We start from the raw sequence: 20,287 nt of genomic DNA, 5'->3' as shown, positions 1-20,287 counted from the left end.
TATCACACCACGGACTTGCATCTTGCGTCTCAATTATCGATTGTAGTGAAAATGACCTCACAAGACAGTATTAAGATTACTGTAATATCGTTGTTCGTCTTGTTGCTAGGCTGATTGTTTTGTACATTTTAATGGACTCCTTTTCTTCTTAGTGGAAGCTTTATGACAATATACTAGTAAGATTATGAAATAATTTAAACTAATAATATTTCATGTCCATGTATGTATTTATTTAATGAGTAAAGATATAATAAGCTGAACAATATACAGTCAGCAGGTCATTATCACAAAATAATTCAGATTGATACAAGACACCCTGAATCACCCTGTCTGGTTTTATTATGTGATAGTGACCATATTAAACCACACACAGAGGCTACCTACCTGTACTTTTGTTTGCATGATAACGTAATATCCACTTGATGACATTATACACTCCATTCAATATCCATGACCATTGCCAGGTTTGAGTGATGAAAGTCTTTGAACCATTAATTTCCCCAGAAACAAAACAAGGCAATCGCAAGACTGCTTGTGGGGGGCGGTATTTTAAACATTAAACTGAAAACATGTGTGGAAGAAATTGCAAGAATCATAAAAAAAATAAGTGTCATTAAACAGCTGGTGTATGCTTTAAAAAAAAAAAAGAACCTGTAAAGGCTGGCAAGTTGATTTATTCCAATAGAAATATAGAATGACCACTAGATAGTGCCATGGAGTGAGCTGAAAACAGAGCTAAGGAGATGCAACATAGGACTATTATATAATACTGTGCACTTTCACTCTGAGAAACAGGCAATAAATCAATAAAATGTATGAGGAAAAATAAATAAAATTCATTACACATGATGGGCTTTTTTGAGCTCAAATATATGTGCATGACAAATAATGTTAGTACAATGTTTTTTAAAATAAACTTTTAAAAAGTAGCGCAATTGATTATTCCCATGTTTATTATATAGTGAAGCCTTAAACTGCAGAGAACAACAGCACTGAGTATCCTCCTATAAAAACCTGACAAGGTTGGAGAGACTTATAGAGATTTCCCTTTCAAAGGGAACTCAAGGTTGTGTGAGCTCCATGCTGTGGGAAGCGCCCTCGCACGTGACTGGCATCTGAAGCTTGTGTAACATCGTGCCTATTTATAGGCCTGCTGTGATCAGGTGACATGGCAATTAAATGGGTCGCATGATATAAAAATGGCACCAGTGAACCACGCCATTAGCCTTATAGTCTTCAGTGAGACTGCATGGCGATCGTTTGGGTAACGCTTACAAAAAGACTCTTCATTTCCTCTCTATCTTTTCATAAAAAATCTCTTTACTTTTCTGTCCCTTTAAAAAAAGAGAGAGGAAAGTATGAGTGAGAGAGAATTCAGGAAGTGTGTTATGCCTTGCTCCTGTTTCATCAAGGGTGGGGGTGGGGGGGGGGGCACTTTCTGTGTGAAGTGTCTAGGGGTGGTGCACACCAGGACAGCCCTCAAGAGGTCTGGCTGTGCGCATTGTGAATGCCTTACAATCAGGCAGCTCCACTCGGGATTTCATATGGATCTGTCTTACGGGTCCAGCTCTCCGCTGGATTTTGGAGCTCACGTCACGACTCCTCCTTCCGCTATGGAAAGCCAAAAAAAAAAATTCCTCTCTGACTCTGAGGAACCAGAAGGGTGTGCCAAAAACAGTTAGCAACTCTCAAGCATATAAACAGTTGATTGAAGTGATTACTAAGGCTGGATGAGCTCCTTTCTCCCCAGTGAAAATAAATGTCCCTCACACTACAGAAAACTCCTCTTTTTTCCAGACGTGCATGATAAAATATCATGGTTCTTGGGAAAAACTACATAAACCATATTTATAACCCCGCGATTACTGATTATTCGGCCATCATGAGGAATGGGAAATATGGCTATTTATCAATGCCGAAGATGAAGGAGACACTTGCAAGCTATCTCTCTCCATCGATGACAGGTAATTTAGGGGGGCTGGCTTTGCAATCCAAGCCATGTAAGGCCACCTTGGCGTTGGTGGGGAAGGCCTATAAGATAGTGGATCTTGCTTGTGGGTCACTGCATACAATGCCAGTGTTGCAGGCCTACCAAGCAGACTTGATGAGTGAGCTCGACATACGGTGGCATTCAGCCAGTTCCTCCCCCGATGTGCCGAGTTCACCTGGGCACCTACGAGTGGAGCCCAGGTCAGCTCTAGTGTGAGGGAGGCACAGAATGCGAGTGTGGTGGCCCATCTCCCCCCACGGAGAGCCAGGCGAACTGTGTGGCCACAGTCACAGCCTGATAATAGGCCTGATCTGAGAATATTCATAAAGGCAAAGCAGACAAAGAAGGAGCAGTCCTGAGGGGTCACAGAGGGACGTATAAGGGGACATGAGGTTGTTAGGGTAGTTAGCCCCCAGTACTATTGTAGGGCCTCCCATAGCCAAGGCTGTCCCAAGTTTTCAGTGTTCTCTGGTCAGCGAGCTGTCACAGGGCAATGAAAATCTGATGCTTTCCCTCCAATAGAATGTGGAAAAGTTGACATCACTAAAAAACCATCTGGCAGCATGGAAACTACTGCCAAATGTGTCTCCATGGGGTCTGTCTACCATAGAAAAGGGTTACCAGGGCCAGTTCAGAGCTTGACACCCCTGGTTCAGAGGTGTGCTCACCACAGTAGTCAGCACATAGCAGAGCCTGACGTTAGCACAGGAAGTAGGAACCCTCCTTCCTGAGCAGGGAGGGAGGGAGTTTTTACAGCCATTATTTCCTGGTCTGCAAAAAATATGGAATTATGCAACCAATTTTAGATCTCTGTCATCTGAACTGTACTCTTCGGACATAAAGGTTCAAGATGCTGACACTCAAACTTATCATTCCACAGACTCAGATTGAGGACAGGTTTGTGAGGATAGATCTAAAAGACTCATATTTCTACATAGAAATATTGCCCAGTTACAGGAAGTTCCTGAGGTTTGCATTTGGAGGCAACACAAACCAATATCAGGTTCTTCCCTTTGGGCTAGCTTTATCCCATTGCACCTTCACAAAGTGCATGGATGCCGTTCTGTGATTCCAGGGCACCTCTGCACTAAACTACCTGGACGATTGGTTAATTCTAGCATGATCCAAGGAATTGGTGATTGAACATCAAGATGTTGTTCTTGCCCACATGAAGAGCTTGGGGCTCAGGTTGAACCTCAAGAAAATAATGCTTTCTCCAGTGCAGCGGAGAACTTTTCTAGAGGTTATAAGGATTCTAATACATTGAGGGCATTTCTATCCCCAACATGCGTAGGGTCAATCCTATCAACATTAAGCAAGATAAAACTAGATCATTCCAACCATCATAACGTTGGACATATTGCACAGGAGACCATTTCAGTGGTGGCTGAAAAGTTGGGGTTTCGACTGAGCATGTAACCTCTGAGAGTAATCATGCGGCAATGCCTAGCTTCTCTGAGAATTTGGAGATGTCCCCAGTTTCTAGCTTCGGGTCACATTCTAGGGCCATCTCCTTATCGCCTGACGGTAATGACAGACACCTCCCTCACAAGCTGGGGTGTGGTCTTAAATGGCTGTTCAGCTCACGGTCTCTGGAGCAGCCCTCATCTGGAGTGGCATATACACCGTGGCGGCTGTGGCTCAGGTGGTAGACTGGGTTGTCCACTAATTGTAGGGTTGGCGGTTCGATTCCCGGCCCACATGGCTACACATACCGAAGTGTTCTTGGGAAGGACACTGAACCCCAAGTTGCTCTCGATGGCAAGTAAGAGTCTTGCATGGCAGCTCTGCTACCATTGGTGTGTGGGTGAATGAAACACAGTATAAAGTGCTTTGGATAAAAGTGCTATATAAGTGCAGACCATTTACACCGCCTAGAACTGAAATTCTGTCTTCCTCAATTTAGAGGTTGCTAGTTTTAACAGACAACACAGTGGTGGTCTCGTATATCAACCACTACTGAGGATTATGTTTGCACCCCCTGTTGATGCAGGCACAAGAAATTATTTTCTGGGCAGAGGGAAAGTTTTTGTCAGTGTGCGCAATGTACATTCTAGGCAACTGGAATGTGGAGGCAGACATCTTCTTGAGGCAGGGGCTGAGGCCAAGGGACTGTAGGCTCCATCCACAAGTGGAGTCCATATGGTGGAGGTTCAGCCAAGCAGAAGTGGATGTGTTCGCCTCCGAGGAGACAACACACTGCCAGCTGTGGTTCGCCCTCACTCCTCCCACACCATTGGTGCTGGGCGCCATGGTGCACACATGGCCGAGGTCACATCTGTGTATTTTTCCTGTGATTACTCTGCTTCCACAAGTTCTAGCAAGAATTTGCAAGACTGTCTATGTCTGCTGCTAGTACCACCTTATTGGCCAGTTCGAATATGGTTCTCTGAGATAATATCCCTGCTGGACGGCACTCCTTGGGAGATTCCCATCCACAGGGATCTAATGTTTCAAGCCAGAGGTCTGATTTATCACCCTCGGCCAGAACTATGGAAACTGTGGGGCCACAATTTTTGTCTTGTAGTATAAGGTACATCAGCAAGACCCAGTGAACTGCACCATAGCTACAGTTCTGGAGTTCTTACGAGGACGTTTCTCAGCAGGGTTGGCTCCTTCTACAATCAGGGTCTATGTGGCCACCATTTCGGTCAGCCACCACACCCCTATTGATGGAGCCTCTGTGGAGCAACATCCTCTAACTACCTTCCTAGGACCTTTCTGTCATCCTGGAAGGTCTGTCAGGTGCCCCATTTGAGACGTTAGAGTCAGCCTCAGAGAAGCTTCTGACTCTAAAGGAAGCTCTTCTGCTGGCAGTGGCATCTCTCAAGTGAATAGGAGATTGCTCTCTCTGTTGCCTGTTCCTGCCTTGACTTTGCCCCTGGATTAGCCAAGGCCTTCCTATATCCTAAGCTGGATTATATTCCTAATGTGCCTACATTTGCTGTCCAGCCAGTAGTGTCGCTGGCTTTCTGCCCTCATCCGTTCCTCACACCGGAAGAAGAAAAACTGCACCTCCAGTAAGGGCTCTCTGTACTCATGTTCACCACTCCGGCCAGTGGCGTAAGTCAGAGCACCTGCTGGTCTGCTTTGGTGGCGACAGTAGAGATGATGCTTTGTCAAAGCAGAGCATCTCCTAATTGGATAAATTAATACATTTAAATTAATAAATGTAAATGGATAGTGCAAGCAATCTCTATCGCTAATGAGGCGCGTGGTCTCGCTACTCCTCTGGGCATAAGGGCTCATTCCACTAGGGGTGTCGCCTCCTCAAAGGCTTTGTCCAAAAGGGGTACCCTTACAGGATGTGTGTACTGCAGTGAGGTGGGCTACGGCACACACATTCATTCGATATTACAGCTTGGATATACATTCCACCCTGGGCTCTAATGTTTTGCAGTGACCCTCAGTCTCTGATCTTTTTTTACAGGTCATACCCTCAGCATTGAGTTCCCTTTGAAAGGGAACGTCTGGGTTATGCATGTAACCCTGTTCCTGGAGAAGGGAACGATATGTTGCGTAGCTTGGTCGTACTGGGGCATGCCTGTGAATTGCGTCTTTGCTTCAGATAATAGAGGTTGAAGGCACGGTTCACAGGTGTGGTTTTTATATCATGTGACGGGCTAAATTGCCACGTCACCTGATCATGGCAGGCCTATAAATTGGCATGATGTTACACAACCTTCAGATGCTGGTCACACATGAGGGTGCTTCCTTCCTACAGTGTGGAGCTCACGCAACATCTCGTTCCCTTCTCAGGGAAAAGGGTTACATACGTAACTCAGACGATCTTCTACCCATCCACCTCCACATGCAGAACATTTCAAGCTCCTTTATATTCTTAACTTGCGCATGTGGAATCCCCTGTGTAGTTCAGACTTCATGGTTTTATTGGACATCCAGAGACTGAAATGGCCTGTATGTTGTCTTTCATGCATCTTTCAGTAACCTCCTCAATGTGTTTGTGAGCAGAATGCTCATAGATCCTATTTTTGGCAAATTTTGAACTGTTCCGTATGTTTAATTCTATTTTAACTTAATTCAATTTTAATATCCATTGTTTGTGCAGATCAGTAGCCGGTTGTCTCTTTTGTCTTTGGCTTTCCAAATACTGGTGGATTACAAAAGTATATTACTTTATATTTACACCCCAGAGAAACATGGGCATGGTCAACGACAATGATATATATATATATATATATATATATATATATATATATATATATATATATATATATATATATATATATAGTAACTAAAATTCGGTGGTAAAACCCAGATTTAGTCATTAGACAAAATGCACAATTAAACCATTGCCAAATTCTGCATGTCAGGAATTGTCCCCACAGATCTGTTTTCTGTCCTTGCCTTTCCCCTTTTCTATGCCAAGAGCTCCCCCCACACAAAGCAGCTCTACATGTCCAGTCATAATCCTAATCATAATGTCTGTTAATCAGGCAAAACAACCATGAGCACATGTCCCAACACATGAGGGAAAATACAAGATCACTGGTTTGTAAAAGGAATAAAACACGTCACACCTCTGGACACCAGGGTCATGTTAAGTTCATATCGTCTGTGTAAACCATAAGCACTGTTTTCTCACCATTACTGATAAAGCTCTTCAGATGAGAGGTAAAATGCCTATATAATTGAAATACTGAAAGTCCTGAAAGTTCAGGTTATCAGCAAATTGTATCTTTGCAATGGCAAGATGAGAAACCATAACAAAAACATTATTTAATACACACTTCAATTTAGACATGCATATACCATTATCTCTATATAGGTAATGGTATATTGTGGAGGCATACCTCCACATTATTATTATATATAGGCATACCTCCACATTATTATTTATTTCAGTCAGCAAATGTGCATTTTCTTTATTTCTTCATTCACTCGTAATAACCTTATTAATACTTCGGCTTGCAATACAAAACTCACTTGAAAGGGGATCAGTGTAAGTTTCCAGAGTTATCTCATTTTGTTGTTTTAAGTGGTAAAGTTGCTTTTCTTCATTCAATATGAATCATTGTAACTTTGCTGTTTGCTCTTTTGTCATGATTAGTATGGGCCTGAAGAGCACAAGCCATAAGAATGTCCCCGATATCTCTGAGATCTCTTTGCCTTCTGGAAAGTAATTCTAAGCTGCTGCCTGGAAGATGACTACTAAGATTCAGATGTCTGCTCTTGCTGACACAAAACAGCTGAGAGCCCTTTGACCTGATTTGCTAAGCTGATGTGAAAACAGTGAATAATGCAAAATGAAACAAAGCAGAAAGCACCCACATCTGTCGCAACTAAGCTCTGAATCATAGCCAGCCAAATAAGAGCACAACACAACAGAAAATGGGGTTACAAGAGTTCATACCAGCACCTGTATGTTTTACACTGTTATGGTTTACACTTTATTGTTGCACATAGTTTATTTTGCAAGAATTAGCACCTTCTCTCACTGTATATATCACAAATAAACATACTGTTGGGATCCTTATGGTACCAAATCCTAAACAAATACAACTGTTGTAAAACAAACAAACAGTACAAGAATTGCATATAAAAGATTATAGAACTGTACAGCTTTTTATAATAGAAAATTTGTTCCTGTGTTCCAGTTATGCTACATCTCAAACCTTTATGTGTAAGTAATCTAATTCTCAGCATACAGATTATAATAACCACGCTGATACATCGATCTAAATCTAAAGGACAAAAGTTACAGGCATTTACTACTGCAATTCACCTTTGCTAGTTCAAACCTGTTATGATGACCTAATCTGTCAGCTACAATGAGTATTTGTTGACTGCATAAACCAAGGCATCTATATGTTTTAAGGGTGAAGCCCTTTGCTGTTTGACTGGTCAAAGATTAATAAACGAAAAATGAGTGATCACACAACATACACGGTACTTGCCCTTCTCATGTAATTAACCGGATTAAATAAACCCCCAGTAGATATCTGTTCCCAGCTGGAGTTATATAAATATTGTAAGTGTAAGATTAAAAAACTGCAGATATTCAGATAGTAATGGTCATTCAGATTGTTGCATAATGAGTAAAAATTTACTGTGAGTATGCTACTAGCCAAGGACAGATACAAATTTGTAGAATATGAGAAATGTCTCACTGTCATCTGTAACAAGCCACCCTTGGGGCCAATTGCCAAGCTTTTGGACCAGGTCCCATATTTGACAAACAAAAGTTATTTATGCAAAACTCTGTTCCTGGATATCACTGTTTAATGGTAGAAAACCTGCAACACATATTAAACTATAGCAATATACATTACATGACCTTGTGTGAATGAACAGCCAAGTATTAGTGGTTGTCAGCTGCCAGTGGACCACATGCACGCATTGCACCTAAGCGCAAGCCTTGAGTAGCTGTTAAATACCAATGTTAGTGTTGTGCTTGCAGCTCAATGTAAGTAATTAACAGGGAATTAATGTCTATTAATAAACAGCACAGCAAAGCATGCAACCAAACATAAATGCAAATATGTATGCCATCCCAGGCTAACTGGTAAAAACCAATTTCAGTTGTACAAAAAAAAGAAGAAAAAAAACAAACCACAAAACGATATATTTTGGTAATTTTTTTATTGAACATTTGGTGGTTTCCTTAAAAAAAAAAACATTTGTACTGTAATCATATCTTCATTTGAATTTTATTTCATGCTTCGTGGTGGTTCCAGGAGCAGTGAGAATCACCCAGATACCATCTTGTGCCTGCACTAGCCACCTACACTTGCTGAAGTAACTTGTACTTTCAGGCTTTGTTCATAGCATTTCTGCAACAAGGCTATCTGTCTGTCTGTGACAACTAGAAACGGTCCATTCTGAGCCACCTGCAGTATTATAATCATAGTGAGGGATTCACAACACTTTTGTCTTGCATGTGTGGGGTATAACACACTGAAGAAGCTTATGATCAGTTGAAAAAAATGCAGGCATGCTTTCCACAAAGTGTATAGGTTCAAACTCACTGTATCACTGACATTTGAGCCTGGGGAATTTGACCCTTTGATCACTTTAGCTTCTCTAAACTGCAACAGAAATATTTGAATCACATTTTTATCATATATGCAAGTATCCCCTAATGGTCAGTGGTGTCAGGACACTGCTATACTTAGATGACTGGCTCCTATGAGTCCCCACCAAGGAGTAGGTAATTCAGATATGTATAGTCTCTTTGCTCCATTATGGTACATGCATGAAATGGATTTCATACACTTTCACTATGAAATCAGAACAGAGCTCCATAACACTATTGTTGGCCATAGAAATCATCTGTAGGAGACTTCACTGAGAATGCTAGCCACCCTGTCACCCCCAAGTATGGCAGACATTATTATGATTGCCATGCAACACAATATTCTGTGAATGATACAGTAACAGTAATTTCCTGAGGCTTGCTAGAGTTATGAACTTTTCAGAACTGGGTTATCCACCTATGACTGGACTCCAAATACCACAAACTGACACATGTCCTTGTCTCAATTATAGAAGCCCACGCTTTAGCTAGCTGGAGTCTCAAAGCTTTTCTAGTGCCACAAGGACACAGAGACCATGTGGACCCCTGGAATGAGATCAGAATACATCAATCAGCCACAATTGAGGCCAGTCCATCTGGCCTTCAAATACTTTTGACCAGTTCTGAAACATTGCCAATTGTTGGTTCACTCCGACAATGTTGTGACAGACAGCTACATCAACTATTTGGATGACACAAGGCTGAGCAGCTCTCTCTCCTTGCAAGTTTAGTTTCACTGAGGGAAACATATCTGCCAAGGCTGTACAATCATGGCACAGTTGGATAGCATGCAGACGAATTAGCATCTATTATACATCTTTTTTCCTGTACCAGTGATTTGTCACACATCGTGTCAACTTCAGGAGGCCACAGAATTCTGCTCTTAGACCTGAGATGCCCAGCAAGATGTTGGATTCTGCTACTATTTGTGAGGTCAACTTGGCAGTTTCCTCCCTGACCAGCTCTGTGTCCCAAATGGATTGAGAGATTTGGCAGTCTCAGCAAAAGTTGCCTGTGGCTGTTGATTTGATGCTTGGATATGTAGAACCAACTGAGGACTGCAATAAAGCAGCACAGGAAATGCTCCTGAATGCAAGAGTCTCTAGTGCTTCCTACGAGCTGGATTCATTGGCCTATTCCCAAAATACTAACTTTTGTCCATGGACTGCTAGACAGCAGTAAGTCCATAATTATGCTTAAGGTGAATTTGGCTGCCACAGCACCTTTCATGGCATCACTCTGGGGTCTCATAAATTTATGACAACCATTCTGAAATGGCTGAGGTGCTTCCATGCATCACATTACCCTAAGAGCCTGGTGTGGGATCTCCTCTTTGTGTTGGAATCCCTTAATGCCCCTCCTTATCATCCTTTGCAAGATGCTGATCTGAATGGGGCTGTTTGAAAGCTGCCTTTTGCCAGTAATTACAATAAGCAAAAACAGTGATAAACTTTCCTTGAGTGTCTTGGTGGGCAGAGGGCATACACTGTGGTTTATTCAGTGATTCATGACTAAGATCATATCACCGAATTTTGTGAATAAGTCAATTCATTGACTCCAGTTCAATCCCTGGTACACACCATATGGTGCTATTTAGACAAAACAACGACCATTTGATGAAACAACTGTTCACCTGTCATGGAAGAAACGCACAAGGCTCCCTTGTCTATGCAGTTGCTGGTCTACTGGGTGGTGGATATCCTCAACATGGCTTAAAGACAGGCTTCATACTCAGCCTGTATACCATGATGTGCCACTCTACAAGGGAAAGCACTGTTGCTAGCTGAGCATCACTGTGCATGTTCTCCAGGTGCTACAACCTCAAAATTGCTTGTATAACAGCAAAATTTGTTGCCAATACTGTGTCATACAGTACTGTGCAAAAGTTTTAGGCACATGCAAAGAAATGCTGTAGAACAAAGATGCCTTCTAAATAATTCAATTAAATGTTTCCACATTTAAAAAGAATTACTATAAAGAGCAGTAATCAGTAGTAAATAAAACAAAGCCAATATGTTTTGTGACAAATTTAAAAAAAAATAAAATAAAGTTATGTTTTTACAAAAAACATCTAGAATGCGTTGAAATTTCTTGGGGATCTAGAGGACATGCTATGAATGACCCTTTTTTGTGCTGATTTTGTGCGGATATATCAAATATTTTAAAAGATATTTCAACATATGACAATTTTCAAAATGGTGCATAGACAGTTTGTCCGATGCTGGCAAAATTGGTATCCCTGCATTCAGCATAACCCACTGAATCAGTGGACAATGAGCTCACAATTTACTGACAAAATATTAAAAAATTATAAGCAAAAAGATTCATTTTTCAAATCTCATGACCTGTAGGTAGCACTGTTCTCAAATTCGGCTTGGACCCTCAGATAATGCTGCTGATGAAGTTTACCAAGTTTTGCTATGATTTATTAAAGTATGGCCGAGATACACCCTCTGAATCAGTTTTGGTTCTACATTGTTAAATTTGTGATAGCATAACTTTTGAACTTCAATGAACTTCAAAATTGTGGCTCTGTCCACTGATCTTCTGAGCCATTTCTGGTAAGAATTGGACAAAATTTGAATGAGGAGTAGCAAAAAATACTGAATACTGTACATTTCAATATGGTGACTACTGTAATGGGTGGAGTCTTAATGTAAAATATGGATTGTGATCAGCATGTGGAGACTAATCTGATGAACTAAATTTCTTTTCTCTAGGGAAAAGTGTTCATCAATTATAACCATTTGAAAAGGGAAATTTTGAACTAGTATTGGCGCTACAGAGTTGGTCATAGAGTGCCCATAATTAGTACAGATACTATTCATGGTCATATCTATGAGTGGGCCAAATTTCATCATTTTACCTACTTACAGTTCATAGGGCTGCCACAGACTCCCAATGGGGAAGAAGCAGAATACTAAGAAAATAACAGATACAGTTGGTGCCTACGCACTTACGGTGCTTGGCCCCTAAAAATAGTACTCCCCTGTTCAATTTGTGCAGTTTTATAAGGAAATTAGCTGGTAAGTTTTGTTGAGCATCTTGCAGAACCAGCCACACAGTCGCATTTGCGTCTTATTTTTGCAGAAAAGCCCAGCAGCCTTCATTGTGTTTTTTGTCTGAAAAGTGGTCTCTTACATAATATGCTACTTTCTTTATTGACATACAAACATTTTTCTGTAGCATTTAATTTTGTGCTAGAAAACTAATGTTTGGAATTTAAAATGTTTTTGTACTGACTTGATAATGTAAAGCCATAAAGTAAAAAGAAATCTATAACAAAGTTTGTAATAAAAAAAAATAGGGTGCCTAAAATTTTTGCACAGAATTGTATGTTGCTCCTTGACTTTATTGAAAGGTCTTATGACATGCAAACAAGATGATATTCAGGCAATTCTAATATGGGGTTCATAGAACCACCATGGAAAATATGAAAGATATTTGTATTTTACTTCTGATATACTAGCATGTGTAAGTATATTTAGACCTTTACACAAATTAATATTTATGTGATATTTGTGTGCAGTATTGTGGTTGAAACTTGAGCTATATAAATAAAAGGGACCTACCCTGTCTCATGAAATAAACCAGTGAACAAAGGTTCAAATCAATTATAAAAAAATTATTTGCAATTAATTGTGTCCTGTGATGGGCTGGCATCCCATGCAGGGTGTTCCCTGCCTTGAGCCCCGAGTTTACTACGATAGGCTTCAGGGTCACCCGTGACCCTGTGTAGGATAAGTGGCATGGAAAATGGATGGATGGATGGATTTAAAATGAGAAAGAGTGATAAAATATAGTTGCGTGATGGTGACTTCTGGCAATCCCATAGCCTTCCTTACCCAGATAATGTGTCTTGGACAAAGCACCACCTTAAAATGTATAGTTCCATCCATTTTCTGTACCACTTATCCTACTTGATCACGGGGAACCTGGAGCTTATCCCAGGGATCATCGGGCACAGGGCAGGGTACACCCTGGACGCAGGGCACAATCACATTCACACACCCATTCATACACTACGCCATACATACACATGCCAAATAGCCTACCATGCATGTCTTTGGACAGGGGGAGGAAACCGGAGTACCCGGAGGAAACCCGCACAGCACAGGGAGACCATGCAAACAGAGAACAGTGGCAGGAATCGTACCCCCAACCCTTGAGGTGTGAGGTGAACGTGCTAACCACTAAGCCAACATGCACCCTAAATATACAAGTATAGAACCAATGCACGGATAGTATATAAAATAATATGTTTTTTCCTATGAAACATGTTCTTATATTACATAGGAGCCAAAGTATACTCTTGTTGTCTAAAGTTATTATAATAGTTTGTCCTAAAGCAACTGAATACCAGGAGGTGAACACATCTCTAAATAAGTTAGAATTTAACCTTATAATTACATTTGTTGGCTGGTGAACTGACCTACTCTAAACACATTTTTTGGTGAAAATAACATTGATATGTTTTCCCAGATGGAAAGCCACTGCATGTTAGTCTATAACCAGAGATGCCATGTGATGTGTTAAACTCCTCTGACCAGCCTTTACACACTATAATGACTAATAAATTGTAATATCCCTATTTGTATTTTTAACTGCAACTTTCTTCACATTTCAATAAACCACATGCTTCTGTAATGGGAAGTTTCAAAACAGTGAGAAGGGCAACATCCTTCAACCTCAACTCAACATGACATCAACTTGGTCTTGAAAAAAAAAAGTTTTTTTTTTTTTTTTTTTTTTTGCTGACACTCTTCATTAAAACATTGTGCACAGATAATCATGTTTGCAATTTCCTAGTTCTTTGTGCATGTAAGCAGAAGATAAAGTAATTCAGTGCAACTTGTTTAAACATGTTTTAATGCACTCAGCTTTAGTTACCACTCTTATATAAGGTATAAACCCAGACCTTTAATAGGTGTGCTTTATAGTGATGTTTTGATATTGTGAAACAACTTAGGCCATGTAGTCAGGGAGCAAAAAAAGGTACAGAAAAAGGTACTTTGTAACCAGCATTCTTTTTAAAATCCTATTAAAATTATGAACTCAAAAGAAGAATTCTCGCACACATGTACACAATTTTTGGAGCTCTGAAAGTTATACTCAAGCCATTTTTTTTTGATGGTATCTTTAAATGTAATTGTTAAAATCCCTTTTTTTTGTGTGAATCTGTTAAACATTTTGATGCAGGTAGTACACTCCTTGAAATAATTTAATCAGTTTGTCCCTCTGGGAGAAACATTTACATGGTGTGATAAAAAAAAAAATAGTTGTAAGATGTTATCTAATTTCACTTAAGCTTGCAAACAAATGTTTTATTCTTTGAGAAATAATGAGAAAGGGATAGGCTGCAGTTGGAGAAAGAGACAAGCTGGGGCAAGATGCTTACATTGTATGATTTGTAGAACACTTTATCAATCTCCCAGATATATATACAAGTTCACAAGTAGTATATAAAGGACACAAAAGAATACTAAAGACTTGCATCAGAATACTTCAGGCTGTTTTAACCAAGCCAACACCCAGTTTCCATCCAGAATCGAGTTGTCCTATTTGTTGCACTGCCATCATGCATGATATACAGTGGAATGAATGTGAACCTTATGAGTTACAGACAGGGATTATATGTTTGCAGGATCATATTAAGTGCAAATAGTGGCCTTGTACATGTGGAAGAGCCCTGTGAACGTTGTGGACCAAGAACACAATCCTAATCTCATTTGCCTGCAAAGCACAATGACCTCAGAACAGCTCACTACTCAAAGGTTAACTTATCAGCTGCATTTACAGTCATGAACCTAGATCAAAAATCCCTTCCCTTCCATGTGACTAATTAAATATGTTGTACTTTGATTGTGTTATAAGTAGGCCTAGCAAAAAAAAAAAGGAAATCCTTTCTTTCAAATACAATACAGCATAAAGTTGTAGCATTAGAAAACACTCTACTGATAAAAAATAACAAACAACAACAACTCTAGTTCATTTAAAAAAATCATTCTAATTCTAATTGTAAGTTTGTTTACAGACTGGAAACTTCATGGATTTGTCATTGATAACTGATGGCCCTCAAATTGTTTTAACTGAACAGAAACCATCCAGAACCATCTTCATGCTTGTAGGCAGAACAAAAGAATGTGATGTTGGCATTTGATATTGTTAATCTAGCATTCAACTGTAAAGTAGGCTACACAAGAAAGCTTTATTTTGCATGTGAATAGAGCAATTGGGCGATAAATGTGTTAATGATTTGGATCATTGTGGCAGCAATCTGGATGGAGCCGAAATATCAGAAGACGCAGACTAATAGACTCTTTGCTCTCCAACAGTTAAGAAGACCAGACAATTTGACTGATTAAAAAAAAAAAAAAAGTATGTAAGTTACAAAAAGATTTAAAGTTCAGAGATTGATGTCGGATGAGCTGTTGAGGAAATTTAGACAAGAAAGTGCTTCAGACTTTTAGGATTAATCAGTAATTGAGTGATATATATATATATATATATATATATATATATATATATATATATATATATATATATATATATATAATCTATATATATATATATATATATATATATATATATATATATATATATATATATATATATATATATATATATATAAAGATTTAGCAAATGTTTAATATGTTGCATTGAGCACTCTAGGGCAATCCAAGAAAAAAGAAATCTCGACATGCTCAGAGAGATTCTGAAAAAAAAAATTGCGCAACATGTTTTCACTGGTGTGCGTGATGCTGACTGTAGACCCGAACAAAGGGAAGAGAAAGTCTCGTGATCAGCGCTATTGTGAAGGCAGCTCGGAGAGTATAAAAAGCGCGCGCACCTATACCGCTCATAACACGGAGCAAAGCGGACTTCTTAGGTGGGTATGAAAAAGACAGGGGCAGCAATACTAAAATAACGGGAAATATTTTTTAATAATGGCATGACTACTTTTCTTTGCATTTATTATGCAGCAGCTCATAGGCTCTTTTCTACACCATCACCTATTAATCACTTGCAGTGCTTTAGATCACTTTTAGAAAAGAAATGAAAATGGATGTGTATGTGATAATACTGCAAACTATGTACTAATGTTCAGTTTATTTTGCATTCTGCAAGCCTAAAAAGTAGATTAATGTTTTGACTGAAATCATCGTAATTGCATATTTTAATCAAATAATATATATATATATATATATATATATATATATATATATATATATATATATATATATATATATATATATATATATATATAAATTGATATTTTGAATAACTACAACATTTCCTCCCACAGGAAACTTACTGACTGTCACTCTATCTCTAGGTGTTCTTGTCTGTCTATCAACATGAGGGCTGTTGCATTTGTACTTGTTGCGGCAATTATTGCTGGTAAGTAGAAAATCCCTAATTTATTTATCCTTGGCTTTTCTATGCATGCAACACAAGTATGCACACTAGTTAAACTGTAAAGCAGTTATAGTAAAAAAATGTTGTGCACCTTACTCACAGTCTTGTCATTTTTGTCATTGATTTACATGTTTACATATTTAACAAAACTTGATGGGTTTAATCAGATGTGTTAGAATTGGGCCAAAATGTGCGAGGAGTCACATGCACTGGAACTGACAAATGCTTCTGTTCCACCAGATTGCATTCACTATAGCCATGTTTAATCAAGTAGCTCAATCGTATTTTTTTCTGAATCTCCTTCATCTTTTAGGCTGCCACGCTCGCGCTGTGCCCCAGGCTGACGAGCCTCTGGTCAAATGGGAAGAGACAGTGGATCGATTCTGGCAGTTCATCTCAGAGCTTAACACTCATACTGATAGTGTGGTTGAGAACTTGAAGACTGACCAACTCAGCAGGGAACTTGAGTAAGTTGACACAAAGAACCATGAATGTGTACAAGAATCTTGTACGACTCTGTTCATTTAAGTTGCATCTCATTATGAGAGTTCTGCATATCCTAGATTGTAAAAGCATCATATAATGTCAACAGCAAGTTAAATCAGGAGCCCCTAAAGCTTTTCTGCAATGTTCCCCACAACTATTCCATTGTCTCTGATCTTCTGTATCATGGTCCCCCTCCTCCTCTCAACTTTAGTACTCTGATCACTAACACCATGGCTGAGCTGAACGTGTACAGGGCAGACATCGAGACCAAACTGGGACCCCATGCTAAGGACACCTCAGACCAGCTGAAGCAGGATCTGGATCTGCTGACCAACAAGCTGCAGACTGACATGCTTAATGCCAAGGAGCGCTCCACCCAGTACCTTCAGGAGCTGAAGACCATGTTGAAGCAGAATGCAGATGATGTAAAGAACCGTGTCAACAACTACATTCGTAAACTCAAGAAGCGCCTGGGCACAGACACCGACTTGATCCGCAAGTGAGTGTGAATCAAGAGCTTTAAGTAGTTATTAAGGTAGCACATAGAATTGCAATTTCAGTAAATGGTATATTTATATCTACTGCTTGGTGAACAATCTATGTTTATTGATGTCTTAAATTTCTAGCAAGTCATGGTAACTGGACCTAAGTGATCTTGAAGACACATCAAACCATAAGTTCAGTTGTCTTGATCTAAATGGATAACTGAAAACCTTAACTCCTTTATTGTTGCACCTTTTCCAGCACTGTGGCCACTTACCTGGGTGAGCTGCAGTCTCGTGGTGAGCAGAATGCTGAGACAGTAAAGACCCACTTGGAGCCCTATGCTAAACAGGTGCAAGAGGGCATCGGTCAGAAGTTGGGCACCATAACCGACTTGTTTCAGAGCCAGACCCAGGGAGTGAGCCAGCAGCTGGAGGAACAGGCCAATGTGCTGAAACAGCAGCTGGAGCAGACCGCCGACAGCTTGCGCATTTCCCTTGAGGGCCGGATTGAGGAGCTCACCGGCCTCCTGAATCCTTACACTGAGAAGATCCGTGAACAGCTGCAGACTGTCTTGGAAAAGATCCAAGAGGCCTCAGCTGCCCTCCCTGGCCCATTGTAAAACCAACAATTACAACACATTGTACCAAACACAGGGAGAGAAAGTGGGGGTCATGTTGGTCTAAAGATATTTGTTACTGATGCTTTATAGTCTTCACTGTTTGATAGGGCAACAAGAAAGGGAAAGAACATGAAAAATGGAATACTGTTTATTAATCACCATGTGGGCTTTCTCAGTATTAATCCACTAAATAATACTTCTTAAAGTGCAATAGTATAACAACCTTGGCTAGTCATGTTACTCAGATGTTTTAGATTGCATATAGGCATGCCTTTTGGGATGACAGAAAGTGTACAACCAAACCTCATGAAACATTGTCCACCATTTCAATCATAAAATCTTCAAATAAATGTCTGACGCTGTTTGTGAACCTGTATGCAATAAAAATGGGTAATGGATAAAATTGATCTTGGGTGTTTTCTTCTTATTCCACTTCTTTGCATGTTTACAACTACCTGCCTTTGTGAACAATAATCCATTATGATGAAAATTAACATAACATACAAGCAAACTGGCCTATGTACAGGTCTGTATCATACACTCACAACATGAATGTATTAAATAGGCATACTCAAATGTGAAATAAAGCTTCCAAAGCAGACATCCATCCATTTTCTATACCGCTTATCCTACTGGGTCGTGGGGAACCTGGACTGGAGCCTATTCCTGGGAGCAGGCCAAGGTGCCAATCTATCGCAGGGCACACATTCACACAATGAACATTCCAATCAGTCTGCCATGCATGTCTATGGACTGGGGGAGGAAACTTCCCGGAGCATGGGGAGAACATGCAAACTCCGCACACACAAAGGACAGAACCCCCAACCCTGGAGATGTGAGGCGAACGTGCTAACCACTAAGCCACTGTGCCCCCATTTGACAGACATACTATTTTGATTTTGTATGAACGCGTCACTGAATACAAATGTCAAGAGTTAAAGCAGAGAAATAATTAAGTAATTAATTTAGTTGTTTTTCTACTTTAAGAAAAACACTCTATGGGGAACAAGCTTAAACTTGTAGGTTGACACTGAAAAACATAAAGGTTGGTCTGTACTAGGTCAGAAAATGTTTCCTGTGTGTAATTATACTTCATTTTGCCTCCAATGAGGGACAAGAAATGTAAAAGGATCTCTGCCTCATATTTAGAGATAATGATCATCTTTTTTCTGTTTTATTTATATATATATATATATATATATATATATATATATATTATTCTGAACACCCCCACAACCCTAAGCCTTTCTTTGTCACGCCACCTCTGTGTCTTTCCAGGCTTACATAATCAGACATGTACAGGCAGTAACCTAATTGCTCTTATCCCCTGCACACATATTCTCTTTCTATGAAGTATAGGTGGAAGATTACAGGTCATACTGCTTTGTGTGCACCTTTACCTGAGGTTTTGTAATTAATTAGAAGAATCAATTAGTTACAGGAAATGTGTGACATGCATGTACTGTGATTACAATAGTCATGGTAAATGGTGCACTTATATCACGCTTTTATCCAAAGCTCTTTACACTGTGTCTCATTCACTCATTCACACACACACAATCACGGTAGCAGAGATGCCATGCAAGGCGCTAACTTGCCATCGAGAGCAACTTTGGGTTCAGTGTCTTGCCCAAGGACACTTTGGTATGTGAAGTCATGTGGGCCGGGAATCGAACCGCCAATCTTACGATTAGTGGACAACTCGCTCTACCACCTGAGCCACAGCCGCCCCGATATAGTTACTGTACATTCGTAGTAGCTATTACATTCGTAGTAGCTATTCTGATCTAATGCTATTTTTTACAATCTCAATTGTTTTGTACTTATAAACCAATAAGCCATAACACTATCCCCACCTGCCTAATATTGTGTAGGTCCCCCTTGTGCCACCAAAACAGCTCAGACCCATTGAGGCATGGACTCCACAAGACCTCTGAAGGTGTACTGTGGTATCTGGCACCAAGACGTTAGCAGCAGATCCTATAAGTTGCGAGGTGGGGCCTCCATGGATCGGACTTGTTTGCCCAGTACATCCCACAAATATTTGAATGGACTGAGACTTGGTTAATTTGGAGGCCAAGTCAACACCTTGAATGCTTTATCATGCTCCTCAAAGTATTCCTGAACAATTTTTGCAGTGTGGCAGGGTGTTCAGCAGGCATTATCCTGCTGAAAGAGGCCACTGCCATTAGGGAATACTGTTGGTATTTAGGGGTGTACTTCGTTTGCAACAGTGTTTAGGTAGGTGGTA

The 20,287-nt window shown here is 39.9% G+C and overlaps 1 protein-coding gene across 1 annotated transcript; it reads left to right on the top strand.

Moving 5' to 3' along the window:
* The first annotated feature begins 15,748 nt into the window (after positions 1-15,748).
* apoeb (apolipoprotein Eb) lies at positions 15,749-18,443 on the top strand. The gene is made up of 5 exons (XM_017467874.1): positions 15,749-15,915; positions 16,363-16,427; positions 16,759-16,912; positions 17,143-17,430; positions 17,676-18,443. The coding sequence occupies exons 1-5, from the start codon at positions 15,764-15,766 to the stop codon at positions 18,034-18,036; spliced, it is 1,020 nt and encodes a 339-aa protein (XP_017323363.1). The 5' UTR covers positions 15,749-15,763; the 3' UTR covers positions 18,037-18,443.
* Positions 18,444-20,287: the final 1,844 nt, after the last annotated feature.

Source organism: Ictalurus punctatus, chromosome 1 (assembly GCF_001660625.3).
Source record: "Ictalurus punctatus breed USDA103 chromosome 1, Coco_2.0, whole genome shotgun sequence".
Lineage (NCBI taxonomy): Eukaryota > Metazoa > Chordata > Actinopteri > Siluriformes > Ictaluridae > Ictalurus > Ictalurus punctatus.
Note: the sequence above shows the minus strand (reverse complement) of the source record. Positions and strands in the feature narration are given on the sequence as shown.

Excerpts from the sequence above, each read along its gene's own strand:
- apoeb (XM_017467874.1), top strand. The coding sequence starts at position 15,764 with ATGTTTTCACTGGTGTGCGTGATGCTGACTGTAGACCCGAACAAAGGG. Across the intron at positions 15,916-16,362 it reads GAGCAAAGCGGACTTCTTAG|GTGTTCTTGTCTGTCTATCA; the intron begins GTGGGTATGAAA and ends CTCTATCTCTAG. Across the intron at positions 17,431-17,675 it reads GACACCGACTTGATCCGCAA|CACTGTGGCCACTTACCTGG; the intron begins GTGAGTGTGAAT and ends CACCTTTTCCAG.